Raw genomic sequence first — 27,771 nt, 5'->3', positions numbered from 1 at the left:
GACAGACTAGATGCAGGAAGGATGTTCCTGATGGTCGGGGAGTCCAGAACCAGGGGTCACAGTCTAAGGATAAGGGGTAAGCCATTTAGGACAGAGATGAGGAGGAATTTCTTCACCCAGAGAGTGGTGAACCTGTGGAATTCTCTACCACAGAAGGCAGTAGAGGCCAATTCATTAAATATATTCAAGAAGGAGTTGGATATATTTCTTAAGGGTAAAGGGATCAAGCGATATGGGGAGAAAGCAGGGCCAGGGTACTGAATTTGGATGATCAGCCATGATCGCATTGAATGGCGGAGCAGGCTCGAGGGGCCGAATGGCCTACTCCTGCTCCTATCTTCTATGTTTCTTTTCAAATGATTCCATCTGCTATCACTGATTAGAAATCAACTCCGGCTTTTTACGCACTATTCTCGCTGTAAAAACCATTGAAAAAGTTACGCCTTGTTGAATGCCGTGCATCAGATACATTCCGACAGGACTTAATATTAGCGCGTGCTAGCCAATGTTCCCTCTCATTTTTATTTTGGAGTACGCTGTCCCTTTAACTGGCTGCGCGGCCAATTCCAATTTTCCCGCATGCGTGGTTTCTTGCATTGAAAAGCCGGTGAGCGGCCTGCGCGGGACCTCCAGACCGTCGCGCGGCTTAACGGGAACGTTGGTGCGAGCTGTAGCGTTAATGGACAAATACCCTCTACTTATATTCCAAAGATTCAGCTTTAGCTAGCAAATTAAGCTAAGATCACTCACAATGAGGTAAGATAGCCTGAGTGTAACATGGAGGGCAAGAGACACTCCAACCTGGCGCTGATTTAGTGTCTGTTCCTCAGGAACCAGCTGTTCCTGCTTGTCAGTTTGAGTATGTAATTTGGAGACGCTCCCTCAACAACCAGTGCCTGGCATTATCTCAATGAGCAAGTGGTTTGAAGTGGCCAAAACCAGGCAGGCTGGAGATGTAGCACACTGAACGCAGGCTGTCTGAGTGTATGGTGTCATTTTAAACCTCTTCATTCAGTCTTGGATTCCAAAGGACCAATAAAGCAAATTGAAAATTAAAAGATCACTCGGTGATTAATGGCGTGGCTCTGTCTGCGGAAAAGGACAATTTGACACCACAGAGCTGGAGGTCCCTCGGACTCACAAAGTGCAGCACAATCCTGTGATCAGCTTGTGCAGTAAATATTCTGCCATTTCAGGGGGAAACGGCTTTCATTGTGTTCCGGACTGCAGGCCCAGCTGCTGTCTCACTCACCCCGACACTAACTCACTGCCTTCAGTCAGACATTGCTCGGCTTCGCTCAGTGTCTGTCCACAGAAATACTGCACCCAGCGATTTAACCCTGGCTTCGCTCCCAGTGGCTCCATCCCCTCCCCCACATGCCACCCCCCCTCCCCTCCTCACCCCCCACCCACCCACATCCCCTCCTCACCCCCCACCCTGAACCACCCACCTCTCCCTTCACCCCCACTCCCCTCCAAACCACCCCCCCATCCACCGCCACTCCTCACCCCCCACCCTGAACCACCTCCCCTCCCCCACACCTCCCCACCTCCCCCCACCACACCTCCCCCCACATCCCCCACCTCCCCCCCCATCCCCCACACCTCCCCCCCTCCCCCACACCTCGCCCCCTCCCCCCCCATCCCCCACCTCCCCCCCATACCTCCCCCCCTCCCCCCACACAGGATGACTTCCAGCTCACTGATGTTCCCTCACTTCACAAGTTCATAAAGATCTGAGCAAAGTGTACAGGTTTGTAAATAGGGTATAAAAACAGAGAGGCATTGCTAAGCCTATACAGATCAGAAGATCCTTTACGGATGAGGGAAGCCATTCGGCCCATCTTAATTCATCTGCCCAGAACAACCCTGCCCTCCCCCAACCATTGCTGCACCTGGTTGCTACTTAAACAATTGCCAGAGTTTTTGCCTCTACCACTCCGAGCGTGCTAAGTGTTGATCACTCTCTGAAGCAAGAACCTCCTGATACCAGTCCTGAAGTTACCTTTCAAAGTTAAGAAGCCCAACTCACTACAGTCTTTCCTGACAGCCCTGACGCTGGCGATCAGCCTGGTGGCTTCTCCCGTGTTTGAATGGCTCCCTTGTCTCCAGAACAGTACCCAGTACTCGAGGTGCTGTCTGCCCAGAGCCATGTACAGTCTGATCACCACCTCCTCTGAACTGTATTGTTACAGGGATCAACATTCTATCGGCTTCATTGGCTGGGCCGCAGTTAGAATATTAGGCCCAGTTTTGGATGCCCTACTTTAGGAAGGATGTCAAGGAAATAGTGAGGGTGCAGAGAGATTCACTAGGATGATACCAGGAGTGAGAGGCTTTAGTTATGGGGAGACTGGAGAAACTGGTCGAATGGGCGGCCACATGGCAGGTGAAATTTAATGCAGAGCAGTGTGAAGTGATACATTTTGGTAGGAAGAATGAGAGGCAATATAAACTAAATGGTACAATTTTAAAATGGTTGCAGGAACAGAGAGATCTGGGGATGTACGTACACAAGTCTTTGAAGGTGGCAGGACAAGTGGAGAAGGCTGTTTAAAAAGCAAAAGGGAGCCTTGGCTTTATGAACAGAGGCATCGAGTACAAAAACAAGGAAGTTATGCTAAACCTTTATAAATCACTGGTTAGACCTCATCTAGAGTATTGTGTTCAATTCTGGGAGCAGTATTATTATATTGGGTGCGGTAGCATAGTAGTTGTGTTACTGGGCTAGTAATCCCGAGGCCTGGACTGATAATCGGAAGGCATGAGTTCAAAATCCCACCACGGCAGCTGGGGAATTTAAATTCAGTTAATTAAATAAATCTGGAATAAAAAGTTAGTGTTAGTTATGGTACTACCATGAAACTACCAGATTGGTTCACTAATGTCCTTTTTAGGGAAGGAAATCTACTGTCCTTACCCGGTCTGGCCTATATGTGGGTCACTGATGGTTTAGATGAGCTATAGACATGACTTGTGTGACTTGACAAACGAGATCTTGACAGAGGTCAAGAGAGAGCGAGCACACGTCTGACGGTGCGAATTTTTGACATAGAGGCTGGGAGCGCCCGAGAGTCTGATTCTTACTACATTAAAGGCACTATATAAATGCATGTTATTGTTGTTGAATGAACAATAAAACCAACATTGCCCCAAGTTCACAGTTCAAAAAGGTCACAGGGACAAGGTTAATAGTTTCAGGCACTGGTCAAAGGGTACACAGGGCTGGGGGGGCACCGGCTACAGGGCTGGGGGATGTGGCCGCATGGCAAGAGCCCAGAAGCCCTGGGCAGTACCGCACTGTCTGCAATCACGTGTTTATTCACTCAAAGGTATTTCCTGGCCAGGGAGTGGTAAGTATTCTGCTGATGGATGATGTTCCTGTCTGGCTGCGTTGGTCGGCTCAATAACTGAACTGGCACGAGTCTGATCTAAACCGGTTCCATTCATTTAACCATAAAACTGCTTCTGGCAAGAAACAATCAGCCCCCAGTATAACAAACAGCCTCTACCACAGCTCAGTGTTTGCTTGGTCCCAGGCTGACTCGGTGCCCCAGGCAGCAGACCTGGATGGTCCCAACTCCCAGCTGCCTGTTGGAATGCCGAGGGTGTCGCACAGTGTTAACTCACGATTGACCAGCTCGCAGGGCTGAGCCATGAATTCCATCAGTCGGGAATGGGGTGCAGTTAGCGTGGGATCAGGATCCGGCCTGCCGTGGCTGCAGTGTGTACTGTCTGACTGGTGGACCCTGCACATCTGAACTAACAATCTCTCCCACATGGCTAGCGGAATTTCTATTTGACGAACAATGTGAATTGCACCAATGGGACCAAAGTTCCCTCTAATTTTAATTTTAGGTGGGCGGTCCTTTAACTGGCTGCGCGGCCCATTCAAATTTCCGCGCATGCGCGGTTTCTTCTGTGTAAAAGCCGGGGAGCGGCCTGCGCGGGACCTCCAGACCGCGGCGTGGCCACGCAGCTTAGCAGGAACGTAAGTAGGACTACATTACCCTTCAGAACCGTGCAGTCCCACGCTCGCCTTCACGATTCCAATCAAGTGACCACATAATCCAGCATCGCTTGCATTTTTCGTTAGCAGAGGTGAATATGGCCCTTCAAATGTTTTCTGTGCTCTTTAATAGTTTTAATGCGACACAGATATGAAAGGGTGTGGATGAGAGAGGAGCAGTACAAATGGTTTACGCCCAGCCATGTATTCTTCCCAAAGTCCATATATCAAAGGGCTGGTGCCACAACCCCAGACAGAGGATGTCGCAGACGTCCTTTCCATGTGAGGCACCGGCTCCGTACTGGGAGGGCAGCATCCCAGAATCAGCCTCTTGGGAGGGCAGCCGTGGCTCAGTGGGCAGCACCCTCGCCTCTGAGTCAGAAGGTCGTGGGTTCAAGTTCCACTCCAGGGACTTGAGCACAAAAACCTCGGCTGACACTCCAGTGCAGTGCCGAGGGAGTGCTGCACTGTCGGAGGTGCTGTCTTTCAGATGAGACGTTAAACCAAGGCTGCGTCTGCTCTCTCAGGTGGACGTAAAAGAGCCCACGGCACTATTTCGAAGAAGAGTAGGGGAGTTCGCCCCTGGCCAATATTTATCTCTCAACCAACATCACTAAAGCAGATTATCACGTTGCTGTTTGTGGGAGCTTGCTGTGTGCAAATTGGCTGCCGCGTCTCCTCTAATACAACAGTGACTCCACCTCAAATTTTTAATTAGCTGTAAAGCGCTTTGGGACTGTCCTGAGGTAGTGAAAGGCGCGATAGAAATGCAAGCTCTCGGTTTTTGCTCCCGTTAGAAGGCTTTTAAAAGAGCAGATGAGGCCCAGGCCAGATTGGACGATCTTACCTCTGATGGATAATGCTTCCCACTGACTGTGTGTTCGGACCCCAGGGCCTCGCTTTCACTCCCCCAGTGTAGATGGAGCTGCACTGCAGTGTAGCGGTGAGACATGATGGTGACGTGCATGGTCGGGGGCAAGGTCATTTTCACTGCAACAAACAGCAAACCATCACTGAGATCTGGAAGGACGGCCCGGAGATTTCAAAAGAAGTTCATTATGAAACGCTCCGGCGATCACTGGATAATCATTAACCTCGGCGGTGAGAACCTTGCTTGCATGGGGAATAGTAACAAAGATCAGAACACCTTGATCATAATTGAAAACAGTCTTCTCCATGTTAACACTGACTTCTGCCCTGAACCTCAAGTTGTTCCATTGTCAGTAACTAACGATTAATCGGATGCAGGCAACTCCTTATCGCAGATAGCAGTTTTTGAATCATGTGTAGGGTTGTATTCCCTGGAATTTGAAGATTAAGGGGTGATCTGATCGAAGTTTTCACGATATTAAGGGGAACAGATAGGGTAGAGAGAGAGAAACTATTTCCGCTGGTTGGGGAGTCTCGGACTAGGGGGCAGAGTCTGAAAATTAGAGCCCGGCCTTTCAGGAGTGAAGTTAGGAAACACTTCTACACACAAAGGGTGGTAGAAGTTTGGAACTCTCTTCCGCAAACAGCAATTGATGCTGGATCAATAGTTAATTTTAAATCTGAGATTGATAGCTTTCTGTTAACCAAAGGTATTAATGGATATGGACCAAAGGCGGGTATATGGAGTCAGTTCACAGATCAGCCATGGTCTCATTGAATGGCGGAGCAGGCTCGAGGGGCTGAATGGCCTCCTCCTGTTCCTATGTCCGGTTTCATTGGGGTTGGAGAGAGGGCACGATGACCTGGATTTTCCTATAACCAGGGTCATCAATATTAATTTGGAGGGAATGGGCTCCTCCATATGTCTGACTTAGATTGGGTACAAGTAGAGTCGAGGTTATGGAACTAGACTAGTAGCCCAGAGATATTGGGGTAATTACCTTGCCGATTGTGTGTAAAACTGGTGTTGTGGATGAACGGTTTATTGTAGAAACTGCCCAGAATGAACAGCAATACAAATCAGGCAGCTTCTATAAAGGGCAACCCATCAGGGTTATGTTGGTTTAAAAAAATACAATTTGTCACATAACCAAGTGTAGTCAGCTGATTGAGGGAAGAAATGCCAGATGGAAAAGTTGTTACCAATGTATTTGATTGGTTCAGCTTCCAGTTCTTTTCATTGGTAGATTTTGCTCAGGATTCTAGTTCTGGGTTCTGATTGGTCACGGGAACAAGCGTCGCTATTGCCTCTTACCTGCGTGTCCATCATTGGTTAAGGTCAGCGTCTCTTTTGCTGATAGGTTGTAGCCTAGCAACTGGATGGGCTCCAGGGCTGGGTTGTACTTGAAGATACCGCTGTGAAAGTCTATGGGTGACTGCTGCAAATTTCCACAGTATGGATAGCTTGATGACCAGTGATCTTCTCCATGGGGGCCTGGAAATGAAACACCGTTCCTTAATATTGTTCTTGCTTGGCTGACATCCTGCAAGATCTCACATGTGAAGCAGAATTAAGATCTAGGATTTCGAGGCCGTTTATCACATTCCTTGGTATCATGCAGTGGTTAAGTGGTTAGCATTAAACACTTATTTCACTCCTGAGAATTATTTCATATTGAAGAAAAGTCCCAAGTGGAGGGGACAAGGAGCGTTCTTAGAAAGGACAAAAATATCACAGAAGAATAATCGCCACCCACTCCCCCCCCCCGCCCATTGGGACCTCCTGACAGCTGTCTCTGCATAGCATTTATCAGAGGCCTCGCTTGCTCGCTCTTGCATCCACATGGTGTTTGGGCTTAAGAAATCAAAGGCAGGAAAGAAAATAAGTCTGGACAAAAGGACTGGCATTTATATAGCACCTTTCATGACCTCCAGATGTTCCAATGGTGCAGTAAGACGCTCCTTAAAACCGACCTCTTTGACCGAGCTTTTGGTCACCTGTCCTAATGTCTCCTTCTGTGCCTCGGTTTTGTTCGATAACGCTCCTGTGAAGCGACTTGGGCCGTTTTACTACATTAAAGGCGCTGTATAAATACAAGTTCTTGTTGTTCACAGCCAATTGAATTGTAGTCACTGTTGGGGGGAAACGCGACAGCCAATTTGCGCACAGCAAGGTCCCACAAACAGCAATAACAGAAATGACAAGATAATCATTTGGAGTTTTGGTTGAGGGATAAATGTTGGCCAGAACACCGGGACGAACGCCCCTGCTCTTCGAAATAGTGCCGTGGGATCTTTTATCTGAGAGGACAGACACCTCGGTTTAACATCTCATCCGAAAGACGGCACCGCCGACAGTGTCAGCCTGGATTATGTGCTGAAGTCTCTGGAGTGGGACTCTAACCCACAACCTTCTGATTCTGAGGTGACAGTGCTACCTACTGAATCATGGCCGACTCCTTGAAAGAATAGCATTGACAAGCTATTATTATGCCTGAGAAAATCTCCTCTAATGCAATGAATACAGAGTCAGGAACTTAACTTTATTTATTCATTTCTCAAACTGCTATTGACAAATAATGAAGCCTTGATGCAGCCGAGGACCCGGTAGTTAAAACAGCAGCAAACTTGAATGCAGCGTTAACGGAAGTGTCCACCGTCGCCATTTTAACCACCCGTCACCCATGTTTCGGCAGGCAAGCAAGATTAAAATCAGGTTTTGTCTAATTTTAGTCTGTGAGCAATGTTACAGGAACTCAATTTTCCTTTCTGTGCTATGGGTGTCGCACAGTGCAGTGACTCGCTCATTATAAAAGAGAGTAAGTGTCGACTCACAGTGAGCATCGCCACCGAGCCACTCCTTCTTTCTCTGTTCTTCAAATAATTGAATCCCTTCAGCTGCCAAGAAATTGCCTAGTTCCTTTTTTAAAAGCCCATTAAAGTTTAATGACTTGGCAATTTGTTCCATATGTTTGACCAATCTTTTTACTCCCCGTACCCTTTAATATCCCACCCAGTCTAATCCCACTCTCCCCCTCACTCCCCACACCCTTTAATATCCCACCCAGTCTAATCCCACTCTCCGCCTCAATCCCCGTACCCTTTAATATCCCACCCAGTCTAATCCCACTCTCCGCCTCAATCCCCGTACCCTTTAATATCCCACCCAGTCTAATCCCACTCTCCCCCTCGCTCCCCGTACCCTTTAATATCCCACCCAGTCTAATCCCACTCTCCCCCTCACTCCCCACACCCTTTAATATCCCACCCAGTCTAATCCCACTCTCCGCCTCAATCCCCGTACCCTTTAATATCCCACCCAGTCTAATCCCACTCTCCGCCTCAATCCCCGTACCCTTTAATATCCCACCCAGTCTAATCCCACTCTCCCCCTCGCTCCCCGTACCCTTTAATATCCCACCCAGTCTAATCCCACTCTCCCCACACCCTTTAATATCCCACCCAGTCTAATCCCACTCACTCCCCACACCCTTTAATATCCCACGCAGTCTAATCCCACTCCCCGCACCCTTTAATATCCCACCCAGTCTAATCCCACTCTCCCCTCACTCCCCATACCCTTTAATATCCCACCCAGTCTAATCCCACTCTCCCCCTCACTCCCCGTACCAATTAATGTCCCACCCAGTCTGGTCCCACTCTCCCGCTCACTTCCCGTACCCTTTAATATCCCACCCAGTCTAATCCCACTCGCCCCCTCACTTCCCGCACCCATTAATATCCCACCCAGTCTAATCCCTCTCTCCCCCTCACTCCCCGCACCCTTTAATATCCCACCCAGTCTAATCCCACTCTCCCCCTCACTCCCCGCACCCTTTAATATCCCACCCAGTCTAATCCCACTCTCCCCCTCACTCCCCGCACCCATTAATATCCCACCCAGTCTAATCCCACTCTCCCCCTCACTCCCCGCACCCTTCAATATCCCACCCAGTCTAATCCCACTCGCCCCCTCACTCCCCGCACCCTTTAATATCCCACCCAGTCTAATCCCACTCTCCTGCTCACTTCCCGTACCCTTTAATATCCCACCCAGTCTAATCCCTCTCCCCCTCACTCCCCGCACCCTTTAATATCCCACCCAGTCTAATCCCACTCTCCCCCTCACTCCCCACACCCATTAATATCCCACCCAGTCTAATCCCTCTCTCCCCCTCACTCCCCGCACCCTTTAATATCCCACCCAGTCTAATCCCACTCTCCCCCTCACTCCCCGCACCCTTTAATATCCCACCCAGTCTAATCCCACTCTCCCCCTCACTCCCCGCACCCTTTAATATCCCACCCAGTCTAATCCCACTCTCCCCCTCACTCCCCACACCCATTAATATCCCACCCAGTCTAATCCCACTCTCCCCCTCACTCCCCGTACCCTTTAATATCCCACCCAGTCTAATCCCACTCTCCCCCTCACTCCCCATACCCTTTAATATCTCACCCAGTCTAATCCCACTCTCCCCCTCACTCCCCGCACCCTATAATATCCCAACCCAGTCTAATCCCACTCTCCCCCTCACTCCCCGCACCCTTTAATATCCCACCCAGTCTAATCCCACTCTCCCCCTCACTCCCCACACCCATTAATATCCCACCCAATCTAATCCCACTCTCCTCCTCACTCCCCGCACCCTTTAATATCCCACCCAGTCTAATCCCACTCTCCTGCTCACTTCCCGTACCCTTTAATATCCCATCCAGTCTAATCCCACTCTCCCCCTCACTCCCCGCACCCTTTAATATCCCCCCCAGTCTAATCCCACTCTCCCCCTCACCCTTTAATATCCCACCCAGTCTAATCCCACTCTCCCCCCTCACCCTTTAATATCCCACCCAGTCTAATCCCACTCTCCCCCTCACCCTTTAATATCCCACCCAGTCTAATCCCACTCTCCCCTCACTCCCCACACCCTTCAATATCCCACCCAGTCTAATCCCACTCTCCCCTCACTCCCCACACCCTTTAATATCCCACCCAGTCTAATCCCACTCTCCCCCTCACTCCCCGCACCCTTCAATATCCCACCCAGTCTAATCCCACTCTCCCCCTCACTCCCCACACCCTTCAATATTCCACCCACTCTAATCCCACTCTCCCCCTCACTCCCCACACCCTTCAATATTCCACCCACTCTAATCCCACTCTCTCCCTCACTCCCCGTACCCTTTAATATCCCACCCAGTCTAATCCCACTCTCCCCCTCACTCCCCGTACCCTTTAATATCCCACCCACTCTAATCCCACTCTCCCCGCACCCTTTAATATCCCACCCACTCTAATCCCACTCTCCCCGCACCCTTTAATATCCCACCCAGTCTAATCCCATTCTCCTGCTCACTACCCAGTCTAATCCCTCTACCATCCCTCTTTTTCAATCATCTCCCTAATTCCCGTTTGTGGACTTTGCTTCAGCAAGGGTTGGGGACAAAGAATTCCACATTCTAACCTCTCTCCATGTAACGAATTTAATTTCTCCTCGGCTGCAATCAAACACGGGAGAAACACCGGGAGGCTGTCCAAGTGCTCAGAGCGGCATGAAGACTGCCTGCCTCCTGAGTACAGTGTGCAGACTAGGCTGCTCACCCCTGATCGTACCCTCAGCGCAGTGTGCAGACTAGGCTGCCCGCCCCTGCCCGCCCCCTCAGCGCAGTGTGCAGACTAGGCTGCCCACCCCTGATCGTACCCTCAGCGCAGTGTGCAGACCAGGCTGCCCGCCCCTGCTCGTACCCTCAGCGCAGTGTGCAGACTAGACTGCCCGCCCCGATCGTACCCTCAGCACAGCGTGCAGACTAGGCTGCCCGCCCCTGCAGTGCAGTGTGCAGACTAGGCTGCCCGCCCCCTCAGCGCAGTGTGCAGACTAGACTGCCCGCCCCTGATCATACCCTCAGCACAGTGTGCAGACCAGGCTGCCCGCCCCTGATCGTACCCTCAGCGCAGTGTGCAGACTAGACTGCCCGCCCCTGCCCGCCCCCTCAGCGCAGTGTGCAGACTAGGCTGCCCACCCCTGATCGTACCCTCAGCGCAGTGTGCAGACCAGGCTGCCCGCCCCTGCTCGTACCCTCAGCGCAGTGTGCAGACTAGACTGCCCGCCCCGATCGTACCCTCAGCACAGCGTGCAGACTAGGCTGCCCGCCCCTGCAGTGCAGTGTGCAGACTAGGCTGCCCGCCCCCTCAGCGCAGTGTGCAGACTAGACTGCCCGCCCCTGATCATACCCTCAGCACAGTGTGCAGACCAGGCTGCCCGCCCCTGATCGTACCCTCAGCGCAGTGTGCAGACTAGACTGCCCGCCCCTGATCATACCCTCAGCGCAGTGTGCAGACCAGGCTGCCCGCCCCTGATCATACCCTCAGCGCAGTGTGCAGACTAGACTGCCCGCCCCTGATCATACCCTCAGCACAGTGTGCAGACCAGGCTGCCCACCCCTGATCGTACCCTCAGCACAGTGTGCTGACTAGACTGCCCGCCCCTGCCCGCCCCCTCAGCGCAGTGTGCACACTAGACTGCCCGCCCCTGATCGTACCCTCAGCACAGTGTGCAGATTAGACTGCCCGCCCCTGATCGTGCCCTCAGCGCAGTGTGCACACCAGGCTGCCCGCCCCTGATCGTGCCCTCAGCGCAGTGTGGCACACCAGGCTGCCCGCCCCTGATCGTACCCTCAGCACAGTGTGCAGACCAGGCTGCCCGCCCCCTCAGCGCAGTGTGCAGACTAGGCTGCCCGCCCCTGCCCGCCCCCTCAGCGCAGTGTGCAGACTAGACTGCCCGCCCCGGATCGTGCCCTCAGCGCAGTGTGCACACCAGGCTGCCCACCCCTGATCGTGCCCTCAGCGCAGTGTGCAGACTAGACTGCCCGCCCCGGATCGTGCCCTCAGCGCAGTGTGCACACCAGGCTGCCCACCCCTGATCGTGCCCTCAGCGCAGTGTGCAGACTAGACTGCCCGCCCCTGATCGTACCCTCAGCGCAGTGTGCAGACCAGGCTGCCCACCCCTGATCGTGCCCTCAGCACAGTGTGCACACCAGACTGCCCACCCCTGATCGTACCCTCAGCGCAGTGTGCAGACCAGGCTGCCCGCCCCTGATCGTGCCCTCAGCGCAGTGTGCACACCAGACTGCCCACCCCTGATCGTGCCCTCAGCGCAGTGTGCACACCAGGCTGCCCGCCCCTGATCGTACCCTCAGCGCAGTGTGCAGACTAGACTGCCCGCCCCTGATCGTACCCTCAGCGCAGTGTGCACACCAGGCTGCCCGCCCCTGCCCGCCCCCTCAGCACAGTGTGCACACCAGGCTGCCCGCCCCTGCCCGCCCCCTCAGCACAGTGTGCACACCAGGCTGCCCACCCCTGATCGTACCCTCAGCGCAGTGTGCACACCAGGCTGCCCGCCCCGGATCGTACCCTCAGCACAGTGTGCACACCAGGCTGCCCGCCCCGGATCGTACCCTCAGCGCAGTGTGCACACCAGGCTGCCCGCCCCTGATCGTACCCTCAGCACAGTGTGCAGACCAGGCTGCCCACCCCTGATCGTACCCTCAGCGCAGTGTGCAGACCAGGCTGCCCGCCCCTGATCGTGCCCTCAGCACAGTGTGCACACCAGGCTGCCCACCCCTGCCCGCCCCCTCAGCGCAGTGTGCACACCAGGCTGCCCGCCCCTGATCGTGCCCTCAGCACAGTGTGCACACCAGGCTGCCCGCCCCTGATCGTGCCCTCAGCACAGTGTGCACACCAGGCTGCCCACCCCTGCCCGCCCCCTCAGCGCAGTGTGCACACCAGGCTGCCCGCCCCTGATCGTGCCCTCAGCACAGTGTGCACACCAGGCTGCCCACCCCTGCCCGCCCCCTCAGCACAGTGGGCACACCAGGCTGCCCGCCCCGGATCGTGCCCTCAGCACAGTGTGCACACCAGGCTGCCCGCCCCTGCCCGCCCCCTCAGCACAGTGTGCAGACCAGGCTGCCCGCCCCTGCCCGCCCCCTCAGCACAGTGTGCAGACCAGGCTGCCCGCCCCTGCCCGCCCCCTCAGCACAGTGTGCAGACCAGGCTGCCCGCCCCTGCCCGCCCCCTCAGCATAGTGTGCAGACCAGGCTGCCCGCCCCTGCCCGCCCCCTCAGCGCAGTGGGCACACCAGACTGCCCGCCCCTGCCCGCCCCCTCAGCGCAGTGTGCACACCAGACTGCCCACCCCTGCCCGCCCCCTCAGCGCAGTGTGCACACCAGGCTGCCCGCCCCTGCCCGCCCCCTCAGCACAGTGTGCAGACCAGGCTGCCCGCCCCTGCCCGCCCCCTCAGCACAGTGTGCAGACCAGGCTGCCCGCCCCTGCCCGCCCCCTCAGCACAGTGTGCAGACCAGGCTGCCCGCCCCTGCCCGCCCCCTCAGCGCAGTGGGCACACCAGACTGCCCGCCCCTGCCCGCCCCCTCAGCGCAGTGTGCACACCAGACTGCCCACCCCTGCCCGCCCCCTCAGCGCAGTGTGCTGCCCACCCCTGCCCGCCCCCTCAGCACAGTGTGCACACCAGGCTGCCCACCCCTGCCCACCCCTGCCCACCCCTGCCCGCCCCTGCCCGCCCCTGCCATCTTTAGGAGGCAGCGATGTTTGCCTCTGGTGCGATCCGGTTATTTGGAATCAGTGGGTCGAGTGTCCTGGACTGGAATTCTGACCCTAAATGACCCAATAAACTGCTTCCGCATCTCCAAAGTCTTCAACATAATAACATCAGGAAAAGGAGGAGCCCCTGGAGCCTGACGTACCATTCAATCAGATCTTGGCTGATCGGCACCTCATTTCCATCTACCCGCCTTTGCTCCATATCCCTCGATACCCGCACCCAACAAAAATCTAACAATCTCAGTCTTGAAAGCTTCAATTGAACCCCCCCCCCCCCCCCGCCAACAACCACAGATTTTCACTCCCCTTTGTCTGGAGAAGATACTTCCTGATTTTACCCCTGAACGGCCGAGCTCTAACTTTAAGGTTACGCCCCCTCGTTCTGAATTCCCTCACTTCGAGGGAATGTTTTCCCTGTATCTAGTCTATCGAACCCTTTTAACATTTTAAACATCTCGTTCAGATCGCACCTCAATCTCCTCAACTCAGGAGAATATGAGCAAAGTTAATGCAAGCGGGCTCCTGACAAGAGCCGAGCTTCGCAAGTGGTTAGCGAACTGAATTACAGGAAACTCTCTGGTATCCGGCACCGACGTGTTGCCGGTTGATCAAAAATTCCGGTTGACGGAGAGGGCTATCTACCGAGGCTATTTTTAACAAATAAAAATTAAAAAAATCAAGAAATGTGCAGTATACAGCAATTGGGTACTCACTTACAGAATGTTGTGTTAAATGGATGGTGGAAGATGCTTCATTAAGTACAGTACTGCCAGTTGAGGGTAATGCAATGCAATGACTACCAGCAGCGTGGGAGACACACACTACCCCTGTAAAATGGCGGATCAGAAGAGACTACCGGCAGCGCGGGAGAGTCAGACTCCTGTTACAGGGGTTTTGAGGTGTTCCGACTTCCGACAGCGCCAAGAAGCCAAGGAGTGGCAGTTTGGAGAATTACCCCCACTGACTAACTTGGCCACCGCGGGAGACTCAGACTCGGCAACATTGCCGGTTATTGAGGTGCTGTTTTCGGAGTGAGAATTTTGCCGGTTAATAGAGAATTCCGGATATTTAGGTGCCGTTTAAACGAGAGTTTCCTGTAGTTTGATAACTGAAACCCAACAACAATATCCCAATTTCTAAATGTTGAATTTAAGGCAACATATCTTTTAATATCAAATGCTCCCCAGTTTTCTAAATCTTAGCTAAAAAGGAGTCTCTGCGGCTTTCATCTGGAGTGGACGTCATGGGAGAGCGCGCGTGGCGGTTAACATAGAAACATAGAAAGATAGGAGCAGGAGTCGGCCATTCGGCCCTTCGAGCCTGCTCCGCCATTCAATGAGATCATGGCTGATCATTCAAATTCAGTACCCTGTCCCTGCCTTCTCCCCATATCCCTTCATCCCTTTAGCCTTAAGAAATATATCCAACTCTTTCTTGAATATATTTAATGAACTGGCCTCCACCGCCCTCTGTGATAGAGAATTCCACAGGTTCACCACTCTCTGGGTGAAGAAATTCCTCCTCATTTCAGTCCTAAATGTCCTACCCCTTATCCTTAGACTATGACCCCTGGTTCTGGACTCCCCGACCATCGGGAACATCCTTCCAGCATCTAGTCTGTCTAGGCCTGACAGAATTTTATAGGTTTCGATGAGATCCCCTCTCAATCTTCTAAACTCCAGTGAGTATAAGCCCAATCGACACAATCTCTCCTCATACGTCATTCCTGCCATCCCAGGTATCAGCCTGGTGAATCTCCGCTGCACTCCTTCCATGGCAGAAAGTCAGAGTTCATATCACACCACAAGCTGCATTAACTGATTATTTTTCAAGTGGCTGCTCAAACTGAAAAGCAAGTGGCAACAAAACCCAAAGTGTCCTACTCTTGGAAAGGCCCTGTCGAGAGACACGACGGGCCAGAATCCCAGTGAAGCTCCATCAATACCGGCAACAGTCACAGGATCAACCCCAGCTCTTCACTAGTCCCCATGGTCCTGCCAAGTGCTCACCATCTCAACCACTGGCCCATCGAAATAAAAACAGAAAATGCTGGACATACTCAGCGGGTCAGGCAGCATCCGTGGAGCGAGAAACAGAGTCAGCGTTTCAGGTCGATGACCTTTCGTCAGAACTGGAAAAAGTTAGAGATGTAATAGGTTTTCAGCAAGTTCAATCCCACTACACCTCCATCTCCTCCCCCCCACCCCCAGGATGGCCTGAGGGCGCTCCGCTTCTTCCTTGAACGGAGGCCCAACCAGTCCCCATCCACCACCACCCTCCTCCGCTTGGCTGAACTTGTTCTCACATTGAATTCTCCTTTGCTGTACTTGCTTAAAACTAATTACATCTCTAACTTTTTCCAGTTCTGACGATAGGTCATCGACCTGAGACGTTAACTCTGTTTCTCTCTCCACAGATGCTGCCTGACCATCTGAATGTTTCCAGCATTTTCTGTTTGTATTTCAGATTTCCAGCATCTGCAGTATTTTGTTTTTGTACAGGCCCGTTGAGTTAGTTTTTGTTCCACTGTAGTGAACACGGTCTATCCTCAAATTGTTCTGATTCCACTTCAGCTTCTTTTAGACAGACCAATCAGCTCTTTGTAAACAGTTTCTTAGAAACTGCCAAAGGTGACCCATCCATGTGGTTTTGGGTTGGGTTGGGTAGCAATATTGATAGAGTTGCTCATCTTTTCCCAATGCAAAAACCGGACAAAGACAAGGCTGTATTTAATACAACGCCCTGCCCGAGTGGGACTGAGTGTTTGGTGCATGTGTGAACAAGCCTGTTTCGAACATGAGCAAACGGGCCCCATTTCCACCTCGCCCTGTCTGCCTTTTGACCGGGGGTGGAAGCCGGAGCCAGGGCACGCTGGTCATCGCTGCAACCAGCCGTGCATCGCATCTCTGGGGCTGGAGTCCGAGCCTGCAGTGAGAGCAGTGCTGGGTGACAATCTGTGAACACAACATTTTAAAAAACTCATTCTCTGGATGTGGGTGTTGCTGGCAAGGCCGGCATTTATTGCCCATCCCTAATTGCCCTTGAGAAGGTGGCGGAGGTGAGCTGCCTTCTTGACCACTGAGTGGCTTGCTAGGCCATTTCAGAGGCCAGTTAAGGGTCAATCAAACGAAACCTCTTGTGCACCTAGGGGTTTGCGCGAGAGTGCTGCACATCAGGAAGTTGTGTGCAGCGGTCCGTTCACGACAGAAAACCAAACAAGGGTCACTGACCTCTGCGCCAACTGGGCAGCCTTGTCACGTGAAGCTTGCGCCAGGATGGTGAATTGGTAAAATCTACCTCCTAGTGTTTACGTGAATAGTCTTATCTGGAGTTCCATCAACCTGTTAACCTATGCACTATAGCTTTTAACCTCTGAAACAAAACCAGCTTGGGTCCTAGACTCTGAAACCAGACTGGAAAACTAATAGATTGTCCCAGCGTTGCTCAAAGTGAGTTAATGACTATGTTATTTTTCATTTACAAGATGGTGACGCAGTTGAGAGAGACTTCAAAAACTCACTCCACAGCATCACTTACTGGCCAGAGCTTGCAACTACATTGTTACAGGCAGCTGTTTACATACAAGCTATCTATTGTGTAATAACAACAGAAAATGCTGGAAACACTCAGCGGGTCAGGCAGCATCCGTGGAGAGAGAAAAAGAGAGTTAACGTTTCAGGTCGATGACCCTTTGTCAGAAATGGAACAGATTGGGTGACTGCTTTGCGGAACACCTCCGTTCAGTCCGTAAGGGTGACCCCGAGCTTCTGGTCGCCTGTCACTTTAATTCTCCGCTCCACTCCCACTCAGACCTCACTGTCCTCGGCCTCTTACACTGTTCCAACGAAGCTCAATGTTATCTCGAGGAACAGCAACTCAACATTCGATTAGGTACTTTACAGCCTTCTGAACTCAACATCGAGTTCAACAATTTCAGACAATAACCTCAGCACATATTTTCTCTCTCTCTCACATGGCAGCTGTTGATGATTCTGCCATTGCCATTTACACCTCATCTAGACTCATCTTTTGTTTCTTAACTTGTTCCATTACCATCTCCTTTTGCCTTGCGCCATCATCCCTTTTGTCATTTAATCTCTCCCGCCTTCCACCCTATCAGACCTTCCCTTTTATTCTTTCCTCCCCTCCCCATTTCCCTGCCCCTGCACTTGCTTAAAATCTGTTACATCTCTAACTTTTTCCAGTTCTGACGAAGGGTCACAGACCTGAAACGTTAACTCTGTTTCTCTCTCCACGGATGCTGCCTGACCCGCTGAGTGTTTCCAGCATTTTCTGTTGTTATTTCAGATTTCCAGCATCCGCAGTATTTTGCTGTTGTATTAGCTTTCTATTGTAAATGTTTACATAGGCAGTGTCAATGTTTAATGGGCGACCAAAAATAGGAAGTTAGACAGGAAGTGCATTCTTTATACAAGACTTTTAATATTTTACCAGTCAATCTCCGTGGTATTGCACACGTGGGGTTGATCGTGACGTTATGTGACAGTGTAAAATGGGCAATAGCGAATCGGCAGCCCGTTATACTTCTCTCCCAAATCTTCCATTGATTTTAACGAAGCTGTCAGATTGTTGTAAAAACCCAACTGAGTCCCTAATGTCCTTACCTGGTCTGGCCTAAGTGTGACTCCAGTCCCACCCCAACGTGGTTAACTCTTCACTACCCTCAGAAGTGGCCGAGCGAGCCACACCGTAAGCGGTTCAAGGCGGCGGCCCACCACCACCTTCCCAGGTCAACTAGGGATGGGCAATAAACCCCGGCCTTGCCTGAAAAATGACTTGCATTTCTATAGCGCCTTTCTTGACTTCAGGACGTCCCAAAGTGCTTAACAGCCAATGAAGTACTTTTGGAATAGTAGTCACTGTTGAAATGCAAGGACACCCACGTCCCGAGAATGAATAGACTAAAATAGGTATAAAACGGCACATTTTGCCAGTGAAAGAGGGAAAGACTTGCATTTCTATAGCGCCTTTCAGGACCAACAGACGTCCCAACCGCTTTACAGCCAATGAAGTACTTTTTAAAGTGTAGTCACTGTTGTAATGTAGAAAACATGACAGCCAAATTGCGCACAGCAAGCTCCCACAAACAGCAATGTGATGATGATGAGATTAATCTGTTTTAGTGATGTTGGTTGAGGGATAAATATAGGCCAGGACACCGGGGAGAACTCCCCTGCTCTTCTTCGAAATAGTGCCCTGGGATCTTTTATGTCCACCTGAGAGAACAGACGGGGCCTCGGTTTAACATCTCATCCGAAAGACAGCACCCTCTGACAGTGCAGCACCCCCTCAGCACTGCACTGGAGTGTCAGCCTGGATTTTGTGCTCAAGTCGCTGGAGTGGGACTTGAACCCACTGCCTTCATGACTCAGAGGCGAGGGTGCTGCCCACTGAGCCACGGTTACTGAGCAGCTGGTGTTGTGAAGAGTCCTGGGATTGATTCCATGGGTTCTCGATGACACTAGTGTCTACTGTTGTACATTAACCAGCCACGTTGACGCCTCGTGGATCTGGCTGTGCCATCAGGGGGCACTCGCAGTTATCTGCTTTGGGTGGGCAGAGGTGGGCTCCGGGTGTGTGACTGATCAGCCACTGCAGTGGGCACATAATGGGGTCACCAGTGGCTCAGTGGGCAGCACCCTTGCCTCTGAGCCAGAAGGTCCCACTCCAGCGACTTGAGCATAGAAATCTAGGCTGACACTCCAGTGCAGTACTGAGGGAGTGCTGCACTGTCAGAGGCGCCGTCTTTCGGATGAGAGGTTAAACCGAGGCTCCGTCTGCTCTCTCAGGTGGATGTAAAAGATCCCAAGGCACTATTTTGAAGACAAGCAGGGGAGTTCTCCCCAGTGTCCTGGCCAATATTTATCCCTGAATCAACATCACTAAAAACAGATTATCTGGTCAATTATCACATTGCTGTTTGTGGGATCTTACTGTGCACAAACTGGTTGTCACATTTCCTACATTACAACAGTGACTACACACCAAATGTACTTCATTGGCTGTAAAGCGCTTTGGGACATCCTGAGGTCGTGGAAGGCGCCGTAGAAATGCAAGTCTTTCTTTCTTGCTGGCGACGGGCATCAGATTTCAAAGGTTAGCCTCGCGGACCTTGTTTTGCTGTCTCGGAAACACGTCACTGTGTCAGCGACCCTCAGCTCCCCCACTGAGAACCATCGCTCAGCATTTACAAATAAAATGATGTCTGTATCTGGCTCTGGTAGGTGCCAGAGGTTGTGATGGGCGAACTATGTGTTGATGGGATGTTGAAAACCCGAGCCAGTCCACTAACCCAATCAATCTCTTGTGTACTCAAGAGCCTGAAGGCTCAGAGCTGGTTATACGAACATACGCAAGTGTCGAACAGGAAAAGGTCAACTGGTCCATTCCGCTCGACCCACACAGTTGTGATGCCCTATACATCACAATACGTACAGGCCCCACCCACCTTGAATCTCCTGGGAGAGGCAATAAAACCAGATAAAAACCCAGGCCAATTAGGGACAAAATCCAGAAAATTCCTCACCGACCCCCTTAAGCGATCGAAACTAGTCCAGGAGATCACTCTGGCCCTCATTCACATTACAGGAACATACCTCTTGTTCGAGGTCATAGATAGAGTCATAGGCCTAGAAATTCGGTGGGCTGCGCCACCAGTGAGCACCTAAAGAGGGCACTCACTGGCTTTAGCGCCACTGGCCACGCCTCCCGCGATATTTAGCGGGGCGCTGATGGCGGCGTTAGCCTGTAGCGCTGCACCGCCACCGATGATGTCATCGGTGTGCACAGCGCCCCGCTACCGCCCCGAGTGCAATATTGGGTCACGCCCCCCCCCCCCTGTAGCGCCGGTCGCAAATCGCGACCGGTTCACAGGGCCTACCTGTGGCGGTAATGGCGCAAATTAAGGTGGAGGTGCGGGGCGGCCATTTTTTTCGGTGGCCGCCTGCCAGCACCTCCTCGCGCCGCCCTCCCCGGCCTCCTGATCCCCCCACCCCGGGCAGTGCCAGCTGTGTCCCGAGAGGCCGGCACTTCTCCTCGGTGTCGGCCTCTTTTGCCGGCACTCGCGATCAGAGATCGCGCTGGTGCAGGCCCCTCCCGCTTAAGAAGGGGAGGAAGGCCTGCAGTACCACAGCGTGCCGTGCCGCAGCATGTGGCGCTGCGGCACGTAGCACTGCGATATTCAGTTTGAGCGCCCCAAGCGGGACGCGGGGAGCCTCGAGCAGCGCCCAGAGTCCCTCTTAGGGCGCTCCAACTGAATATTGGGAGGGCGCAAGCGGCTCCGCCCGGAGCACAAATTCTAGCACCCAGGCGAGCTTGGTGCCCCAAACGCGGCGCCACCGAATTTTTAGCCCATAGAGTTATACAGCACAGAAAGAGGCCCCTCGGCCCATCGTGTCTGCGCCGGCCATCAAGCCCTGTCTATTCTAATCCCATTTTCCAGCACTTGGCCCGTAGCCTTGTATGCTATGGCGTTTCAAGTGCTCATCTAAATGCTTCTTGAATGTTGTGAGGGTTCCTGCCTCTACCACCCTTTCAGGCAGTGAGTTCCAGATTCCAACCACCCTCTGGGTGAAAAAGTTTTTCCTCAAATCCCCTCTATACCTCCTGCCCCTTACCTTGAATCTATGCCCCCTTGTTATTGACCCCTCTACTAAGGGGAAAAGTTCCTTTCTATCTACCCTATCTACGCCCCTCATAATTTTGTACACCTCAATCAGGTCCTCCCTCAGCCTTCTCTGCTCCAAGGAAAACAACCCCAGCCTGTCCAGTCTCTCTTCATAGCTGAAGCGCTCCAGCCCAGGCAACATCCTGGTGAACTCTGCCCCAGCCAGAAACAGATCCAGCCCTCGCTTGAGGGAATTCAGTGAATCAACGTTCACCGCACGGGCCGGTAACTTGTTTCACGGGTCCATGCACAACTTACAGCCTAGTTACCGCTCTCGTGTAACTTGTATCCGTGACCCCGAACCTCTCTAACCGGTTCAGTTGAAAGAATTTGTTCACGTACACACAATCTAGTCCCTTCATTATTTTATAAACCTCAATCAAATCAACTCTAAGTCTATACTTCCCTAAAATGTACAGACCCAGCTCGTTAAGCCTGTCTGGGTAAGTGAGGCGGTTTAAGCTGCAAATTAGTCTGGTGGCCCTCCTCTGCACCCTTTCCAAAGCCGCAATATCCCCCACCATGTGAGGAGACCAAAACTGGCTTAACAGAGGCTGAAGCAAGGTCCTGTACAAGGACAAAACGCTTTGTCTTAGTGAATTGTCCAGTGACTACACCTGGGAACCTTGTCGACTTTAGTTATTGATTCATGGCACTGGTCATGAACCCTTCGCGAGCAACACCACCCACATCTCCTTTCATCACTGGCTTTAATTCTGTTCCCTGTTTCTGCATGTTCAGCGTCAGAGCTGCCCACGGACATAACACCAGACTTTTCAAAGAAAAACATCCTTTTCCAAACACAGGCCCGGTCCCCCGGGGCAACCAGACACACTGGAAGTTGCTGCATGTCATTTATTCATAATTACACTCTGCATGATTCATACGGTGAATGATGACTATTGGGCAAGGCTCGCTTTCCACATCGGTGCAGCAGCAATGCAGTGAATACAGCAATCAGCTCAGGAACCATGGGTGCGGGGGTGACAGGGGTGGAGCGGTACAGGGCGGCAGGGAACGGGGTGGTGAGGAGCGGGCGTGGTGGGGTGCATGGGTGGAGCGGCGCAGGGTGGCGGGGTTGGTAGCCAACGTCCCTCCTAAGGTGTGCGGGCGCGCATCAATCTGACAATCCCGCGCAGGCTGCTCACAAGCTGGAAGAGATACCCCGCAAGCGCGGCAAACCTAAACGGGACCGCGCGGGAAAGAGACATTAGAGGGAACATTGATGGTAGCGCAGTGACGCTCGTCCTGGTGAATCTGGCACTTGATGCCAATCCAAGAGCTGAAGCGACAGCACATCCCAAAATTTGGATCGAGTCAGCGACAGCGAGATTCACGGCCACCAATTTTACCGCAGCGGGAAAATCCGCGCCAATGTAAACGGCAAAGCGGAGCGCACGTTCAGCAAGCCTCCAATAGGTTGGTGGACTGCGGAGTCTGATCCTGGAGGAACTGGGATACACCCGATGGTGCAAGCTCCCCCAATACGTGACGATGCCAACCACACAATGAGCCCCTTGTTCACCACATATGGCATTGGTTCCAGTGAGCCACAACATGCCAGAATAATTATTGAACGGGGGGATTACATGTAAAAATCTGTCAGTGAACTACAGCAAGGAAACCTCAAGTCCCCGTCAGATAGGACCCAAGGTTGCTCCCAGGCCTGTGTCTGTTGCCACGGAAACCACCTCCTCAGGAAACTTTTTCATCCCCGAGGCCTTATCCAGTCGGAATCACACTACAATGTTGATTCTGTCCTTTTTGTCAGCCAGTGGCTCAGTGGGCAGCACCCTCGCCTCTGAGTCAGAAGGTTGTGGGTTCAAGTCCCACTCCAGAGACTTGAGCACAAAAATCCAGGCTGACACTCCAGTGCAATGCTGAGGGAGTGCTGCACTGTCGGAGGTGCCGTCTTTCAGATAAGACGTTAAACCGAGGCCCCGTCTGCTCTCTCAGATGGACGTGAAAGATCCAATGGCACTATTTTGAAGAAGAGCAGGGGAGCTATCCCCGGTGTCCTGACCAATATTTATCCCAAAACCAACACCAGTAAAATACAATTATCTGGTCATTATCACATTGCTGTTTGTGGGAGCTTGCTGTGTGTAAATTGGCTGCCGCGTTTCCCACATTAGAACAGTGACTACACTTCAAAAAAGTTCTTCATCGGCTATAAAGCGCTTTTGGACATCCTGAGGCCGTTAAAGGCGCTGTAGAATGCAAGTTATTTCTTGTCCAAGATTCCTTCACCAGAACTTCACTCAAAGTCTTCCCGATCAGAATTACTGCAGAGGCATGCCAGAAGGGTTAATTCTCCGACTGCACGTGTGCGGTTTTCCCCGCCCTCCCTCCACCGTACGAGCTCCCGTGGCCAAGACTCGGAAGCTGGGCTGGGTGCAATCGGCAAATTCCGACTTTAAAAATGTTGACGGAAGAAAAAGTCACGACAGCAGCTATGCTTTCTTGATCCCTATCGGAAACCAAATCAAGTTGAAATGTTCTTTCTTTCTTGTAACAAACGCTCTGATGAATAAGCGCTGTAAATTGGTCAGAAATCGAAGGTCAGCATTACACAGTGACCGGCACCAGGCCACAGGCTCCATTATGAGGAGCCATTGTTTGGCCTGCCTGAACCCTCAATAGATTTGTTACATGTAGATCAATGAATTTTGACATGAAAGAATAACGGACTGATGAATCCCTTTTGGAAAGCTATCAGTCTTGTAGACCCTACAGGGCCAGTCCTGGACCAGCACCGCTCATTGTAACCTTTCCTGCCAATGATTTGTGACTATATTCTGATTATTTGCCTTCTCGTAGCATCATAGAAAGTTACAGCACAGAAGGAGGCCATTTCGGCCCATCGTGTCTGCGCTGGTCGACAAAGAGCTATCCAGCCTAATCCCACTTCCCAGCTCTTGGTCCGTAGCCCTGCAGGTTACAGCATCCCAAGTGCACATCCAAGTACTTTTTAAATGTGGTTAGGGTTCCTGCCTCTACCACCCTTTCAGGCAGTGAGTTCCAGACCCCCACAACCCTCTGGGTGAAGACATTTCCCCTCAAATCCCCTCTAAACCTTCCCCCAGTTACTTTAAATCTGTGCCCCCTGGTTTTTGACCCCTCTGCTAAGGGAAATAGGTCCTTTCTATCCACATTATCTAGGCCCCTCATAATTTTATACACCTCAATAAGGTCTCCCCTCAGCCTCCTCTGTTCCAAGGAAAACAGACCCAGCCTATCCAGTCTTTCCTCATAGCTAAGATTCTCTACTCCCGGCAACATCCTTGTAAATCTCCGCTGTACCCTCGCTAGTGTAATCACATCTTTCCTGTAATGTGGTGACCAGAACTGCACGCAATACTCTAGCTGAGTCCTGACTAGTGTTTTATACAGTTGAAGCATAACCCCCCCTGCTCTTGTATTCTATGCCACAGCCAATAAAGGCAAGCATTCCATATGCCTTCTTAACCACCTATCTACTTGACCTGCTACCTTCAGGGATCTGTGGACGTGCACTCCAAGGTCCCTTTGTTCCTCTACACTACTCAGTGTCCTACCATTTAATGTGTATTCCCTTTCCTTGTTAGCCCTCCCCAAATGCATTACCTCACACTTCTCCGGATTGAATTCCATTTGCCACTGTTCTGCCCACCTGACCAATTTATTGATATCTTCCTGCAGTCTGCAGCTTCCTTCTTCAGTATCAACCACACAGTCGATTTTAGTATCATCTGCAAACTTCTTAATCATACCCCCGATATTCAAGTCAAGATCGTTGATATATACCACAAAAAGCAAAGGACCCAGTGAGTTATAGTGCACAGATTGCTGGAGTAGATAGACAATGGTGTATTCGGGGATATTTTTCATATGGCGGACTAAGTCTGAAAAGCTTCATAAACTCAATGGAAGAACTTGTATTTCTCTACCGCCTTTCACGGCCTCCGGATGTCCCAAAGCTTTTGGATGAGACGTTAAACCGAGGCCCCGCCTGCTCTCTCAGGTGGGCGTCAAAGCTCCCATGGCAGTATTTCGAAGAGCAGGGCAGCTATCCAGCTTTTTCCCCCTAATTGGCCTGGGATTTTATCTGTTCTTTTGCCTTTCCAAGGAGATCAGATGGCTCTGGGTGGGGTGGAGCGGGTACATACTGTCATAGGAATAGGAGTGGACTATTCAGCCCCTCGAGCCTGCTCCACCATTCAATTAGATCATGACTGATCTGTACCTCGGCTCTATTTAGCCGCTTTAACTCCATATCCCTCGATACCCTTACCCAACAAAACTCTATCGATCTCAGCTCCAAGTTACCCTCCGCATCCACAGCTGGTTTGGGGGAGAAAATTCCTGATGTGTGTGTGGAAAAAAGCGCTTCCCGATTTCCCTCCGAAATGGCTGAGCTCTAATTTTAAGATTATGTCCCCTTGTTCTTGATTCCCCAGCAGAGGAAATAGTTTCTCTGGATCCACCCCATCAACGACAACAACTTGCAGATATATCACGCCTTTAACGCAGTTAAAACCTCCCAAGGTGCTTCACAGGAGTGATCAGACAAAAATTTGACAACAGGCCACAGGAGATATTAGGACAGATTGGACAAAGAGGTAGGTTTGAAGGAGCGTCTTAAGGAGAGAGGTAGCGAGGCGGAGAGGGTTAGGGAGGGAATTCCAACAGGCCGCTGAAGGCACGGCCGCCAATGGTGGTGTGATTAAAATCGCGGCCAGAATTGGAGGAGCACGGAGATCCGAGAGTTGCAGGGCTGGAGGAGATTACAGAGATAGGAAGGGGCGAGACTGTGGAGGAATTTGAAAAGACAGATGAGAATTTTAAAATCGAGGCGTTGCCGGACCGGGAGCCAATGTAGGTCAGTGAGCACAGGGGTGATGTGTGAACGGGACTGGGTGTGAGTTAGGACACGGGGCAGTGAGCACAGGGGGTGATGGGTGAACGGGACTGGGTGTGAGTTAGGACACGGGGCAGTGAGCACAGGGGGTGATGTGTGAACGGGACTGGGTGTGAGTTAGGACACGGGGCAGTGAGCACAGGGGGTGATGGGTGAACGGGACTGGGTGTGAGTTAGGACACGGGGCAGTGAGCACAGGGGGTGATGGGTGAACGGGACTGGGTGCGAGTTAGGACACGGGGCAGTGAGCACGGGGGGTGATGGGTGAACGGGACTGGGTGCGAGTTAGGACACGGGGCAGTGAGCACAGGGGGTGATGGGTGAACGGGACTGGGTGTGAGTTAGGACACGGGGCAGTGAGCACAGGGGGTGATGGGTGAACGGGACTGGGTGTGAGTTAGGACACGGGGCAGTGAGCACAGTGGGTGATGGGTGAACGGGACTGGGTGTGAGTTAGGACACGGGGCAGCGAGCACAAGGGTGATGTGTGAACGGGACCGGGTGTGAGTTAGGACACGGGTCAGCGAGCACAGGGGGGTGATGGGTGAACGGGACTGGGTGTGAGTTAGGACACGGGGCAGTGAGCACAGGGGGTGATGGGTGAACGGGACTGGGTGTGAGTTAGGACATGGGGCAGTGAGCACAGTGGGTGATGGGTGAACAGGACTGGGTGTGAGTTAGGACACGGGGCAGCGAGCACAGGGGTGATGTGTGAACGGGACTGGGTGTGAGTTAGGACACGGGGCAGGGAGCACAGGGGTGATGGGTGAACGGGACTGGGTGTGAGTTAGGACACGGGGCAGTGAGCACAGGGGGTGATGGGTGAACGGGACTGGGTGTGAGTTAGGACACGGGTCAGCGAGCACAGGGGGTGATGGGTGAACGGGACTCGGTGCGAGTTAGGACACGGGGCAGTGAGCACAGGGGTGATGGGTGAATGGGACTTGGTGCAAGTTAGGGCACGGGGCAGTGAGCACAGGGGGTGATGGGTGAACGGGACTGGGTGTGAGTTAGGACACGGGGCAGTGAGCACGGGGTGATGGGTGAACAGGACTCGGTGTGAGTTAGGACACGGGGCAGTGAGCACAGGGGGTGATGGGTGAACGGGACTGGGTGTGAGTTAGGACACTGGGCAGTGAGCACAGGGGGCGATGGGTGAACGGGACTGGGTGTAAGTTAGGACACGGGGCAGTGAGCACAGGGGGTGATGGGTGAACGGGACTGGGTGTGAGTTAGGACACTGGGCAGTGAGCACAGGGGGGTGATGGGTGAACGGGACTGGGTGCAAGTTAGGACACGGGGCAGTGAGCACAGGGGGTGATGGGTGAACGGGACTGGGTGTGAGTTAGGACACGGGGCAGTGAGCACAGGGGGTGATGTGTGAACGGGACTCGGTGCGAGTTAGGACACGGGGCAGCGAGCACAGGGGTGATGTGTGAACGGGACTGGGTGTGAGTTAGGATCGGGCAGCAGAGATTTGGATGACCTCAAGTTCATGGAGGGTGGAGGATGGGAAGCCAGCCAGGGGAGCGTTGGAATCCTTTCATCATTTTAAACACAAAGCATCACCGTTGTGTGGGATAGACATAGAAACATAGGAGATAGGAGCAGGAGTAGGCCATTCGGCCCCTCGAGCCTGCTCCGCCATTCAATGAGATCATGGCTGATCATCCAAATTCAGTACCCTGTCC

At 52.3% G+C, this 27,771-nt stretch overlaps 1 protein-coding gene across 2 annotated transcripts in view; it reads right to left on the bottom strand.

Moving 5' to 3' along the window:
* The window catches only part of ca12 (carbonic anhydrase 12), a 90,883-nt gene that overhangs the window by 48,367 nt on the left and 14,745 nt on the right, over positions 1–27,771 (bottom strand). For both annotated transcript variants that reach the window (XM_085972052.1, XM_085972053.1), the window contains exons 3-4: positions 6,195–6,374; positions 4,857–4,999 (exon numbers count right to left, since the gene is read on the bottom strand). In XM_085972052.1, the coding sequence (XP_085828178.1) occupies positions 4,857–4,999; positions 6,195–6,374 (323 nt within the window). The remainder of the gene's footprint in view (positions 1–4,856; positions 5,000–6,194; positions 6,375–27,771) is intronic.

This window comes from Somniosus microcephalus, chromosome 32 (assembly GCF_052327205.1).
Source record: "Somniosus microcephalus isolate GS21.2 chromosome 32, FLI_Smic_1.0, whole genome shotgun sequence".
NCBI classification, from domain to species: Eukaryota; Metazoa; Chordata; class Chondrichthyes; order Squaliformes; family Somniosidae; genus Somniosus; species Somniosus microcephalus.
This window is presented reverse-complemented; position numbering and strand designations above follow the sequence as displayed.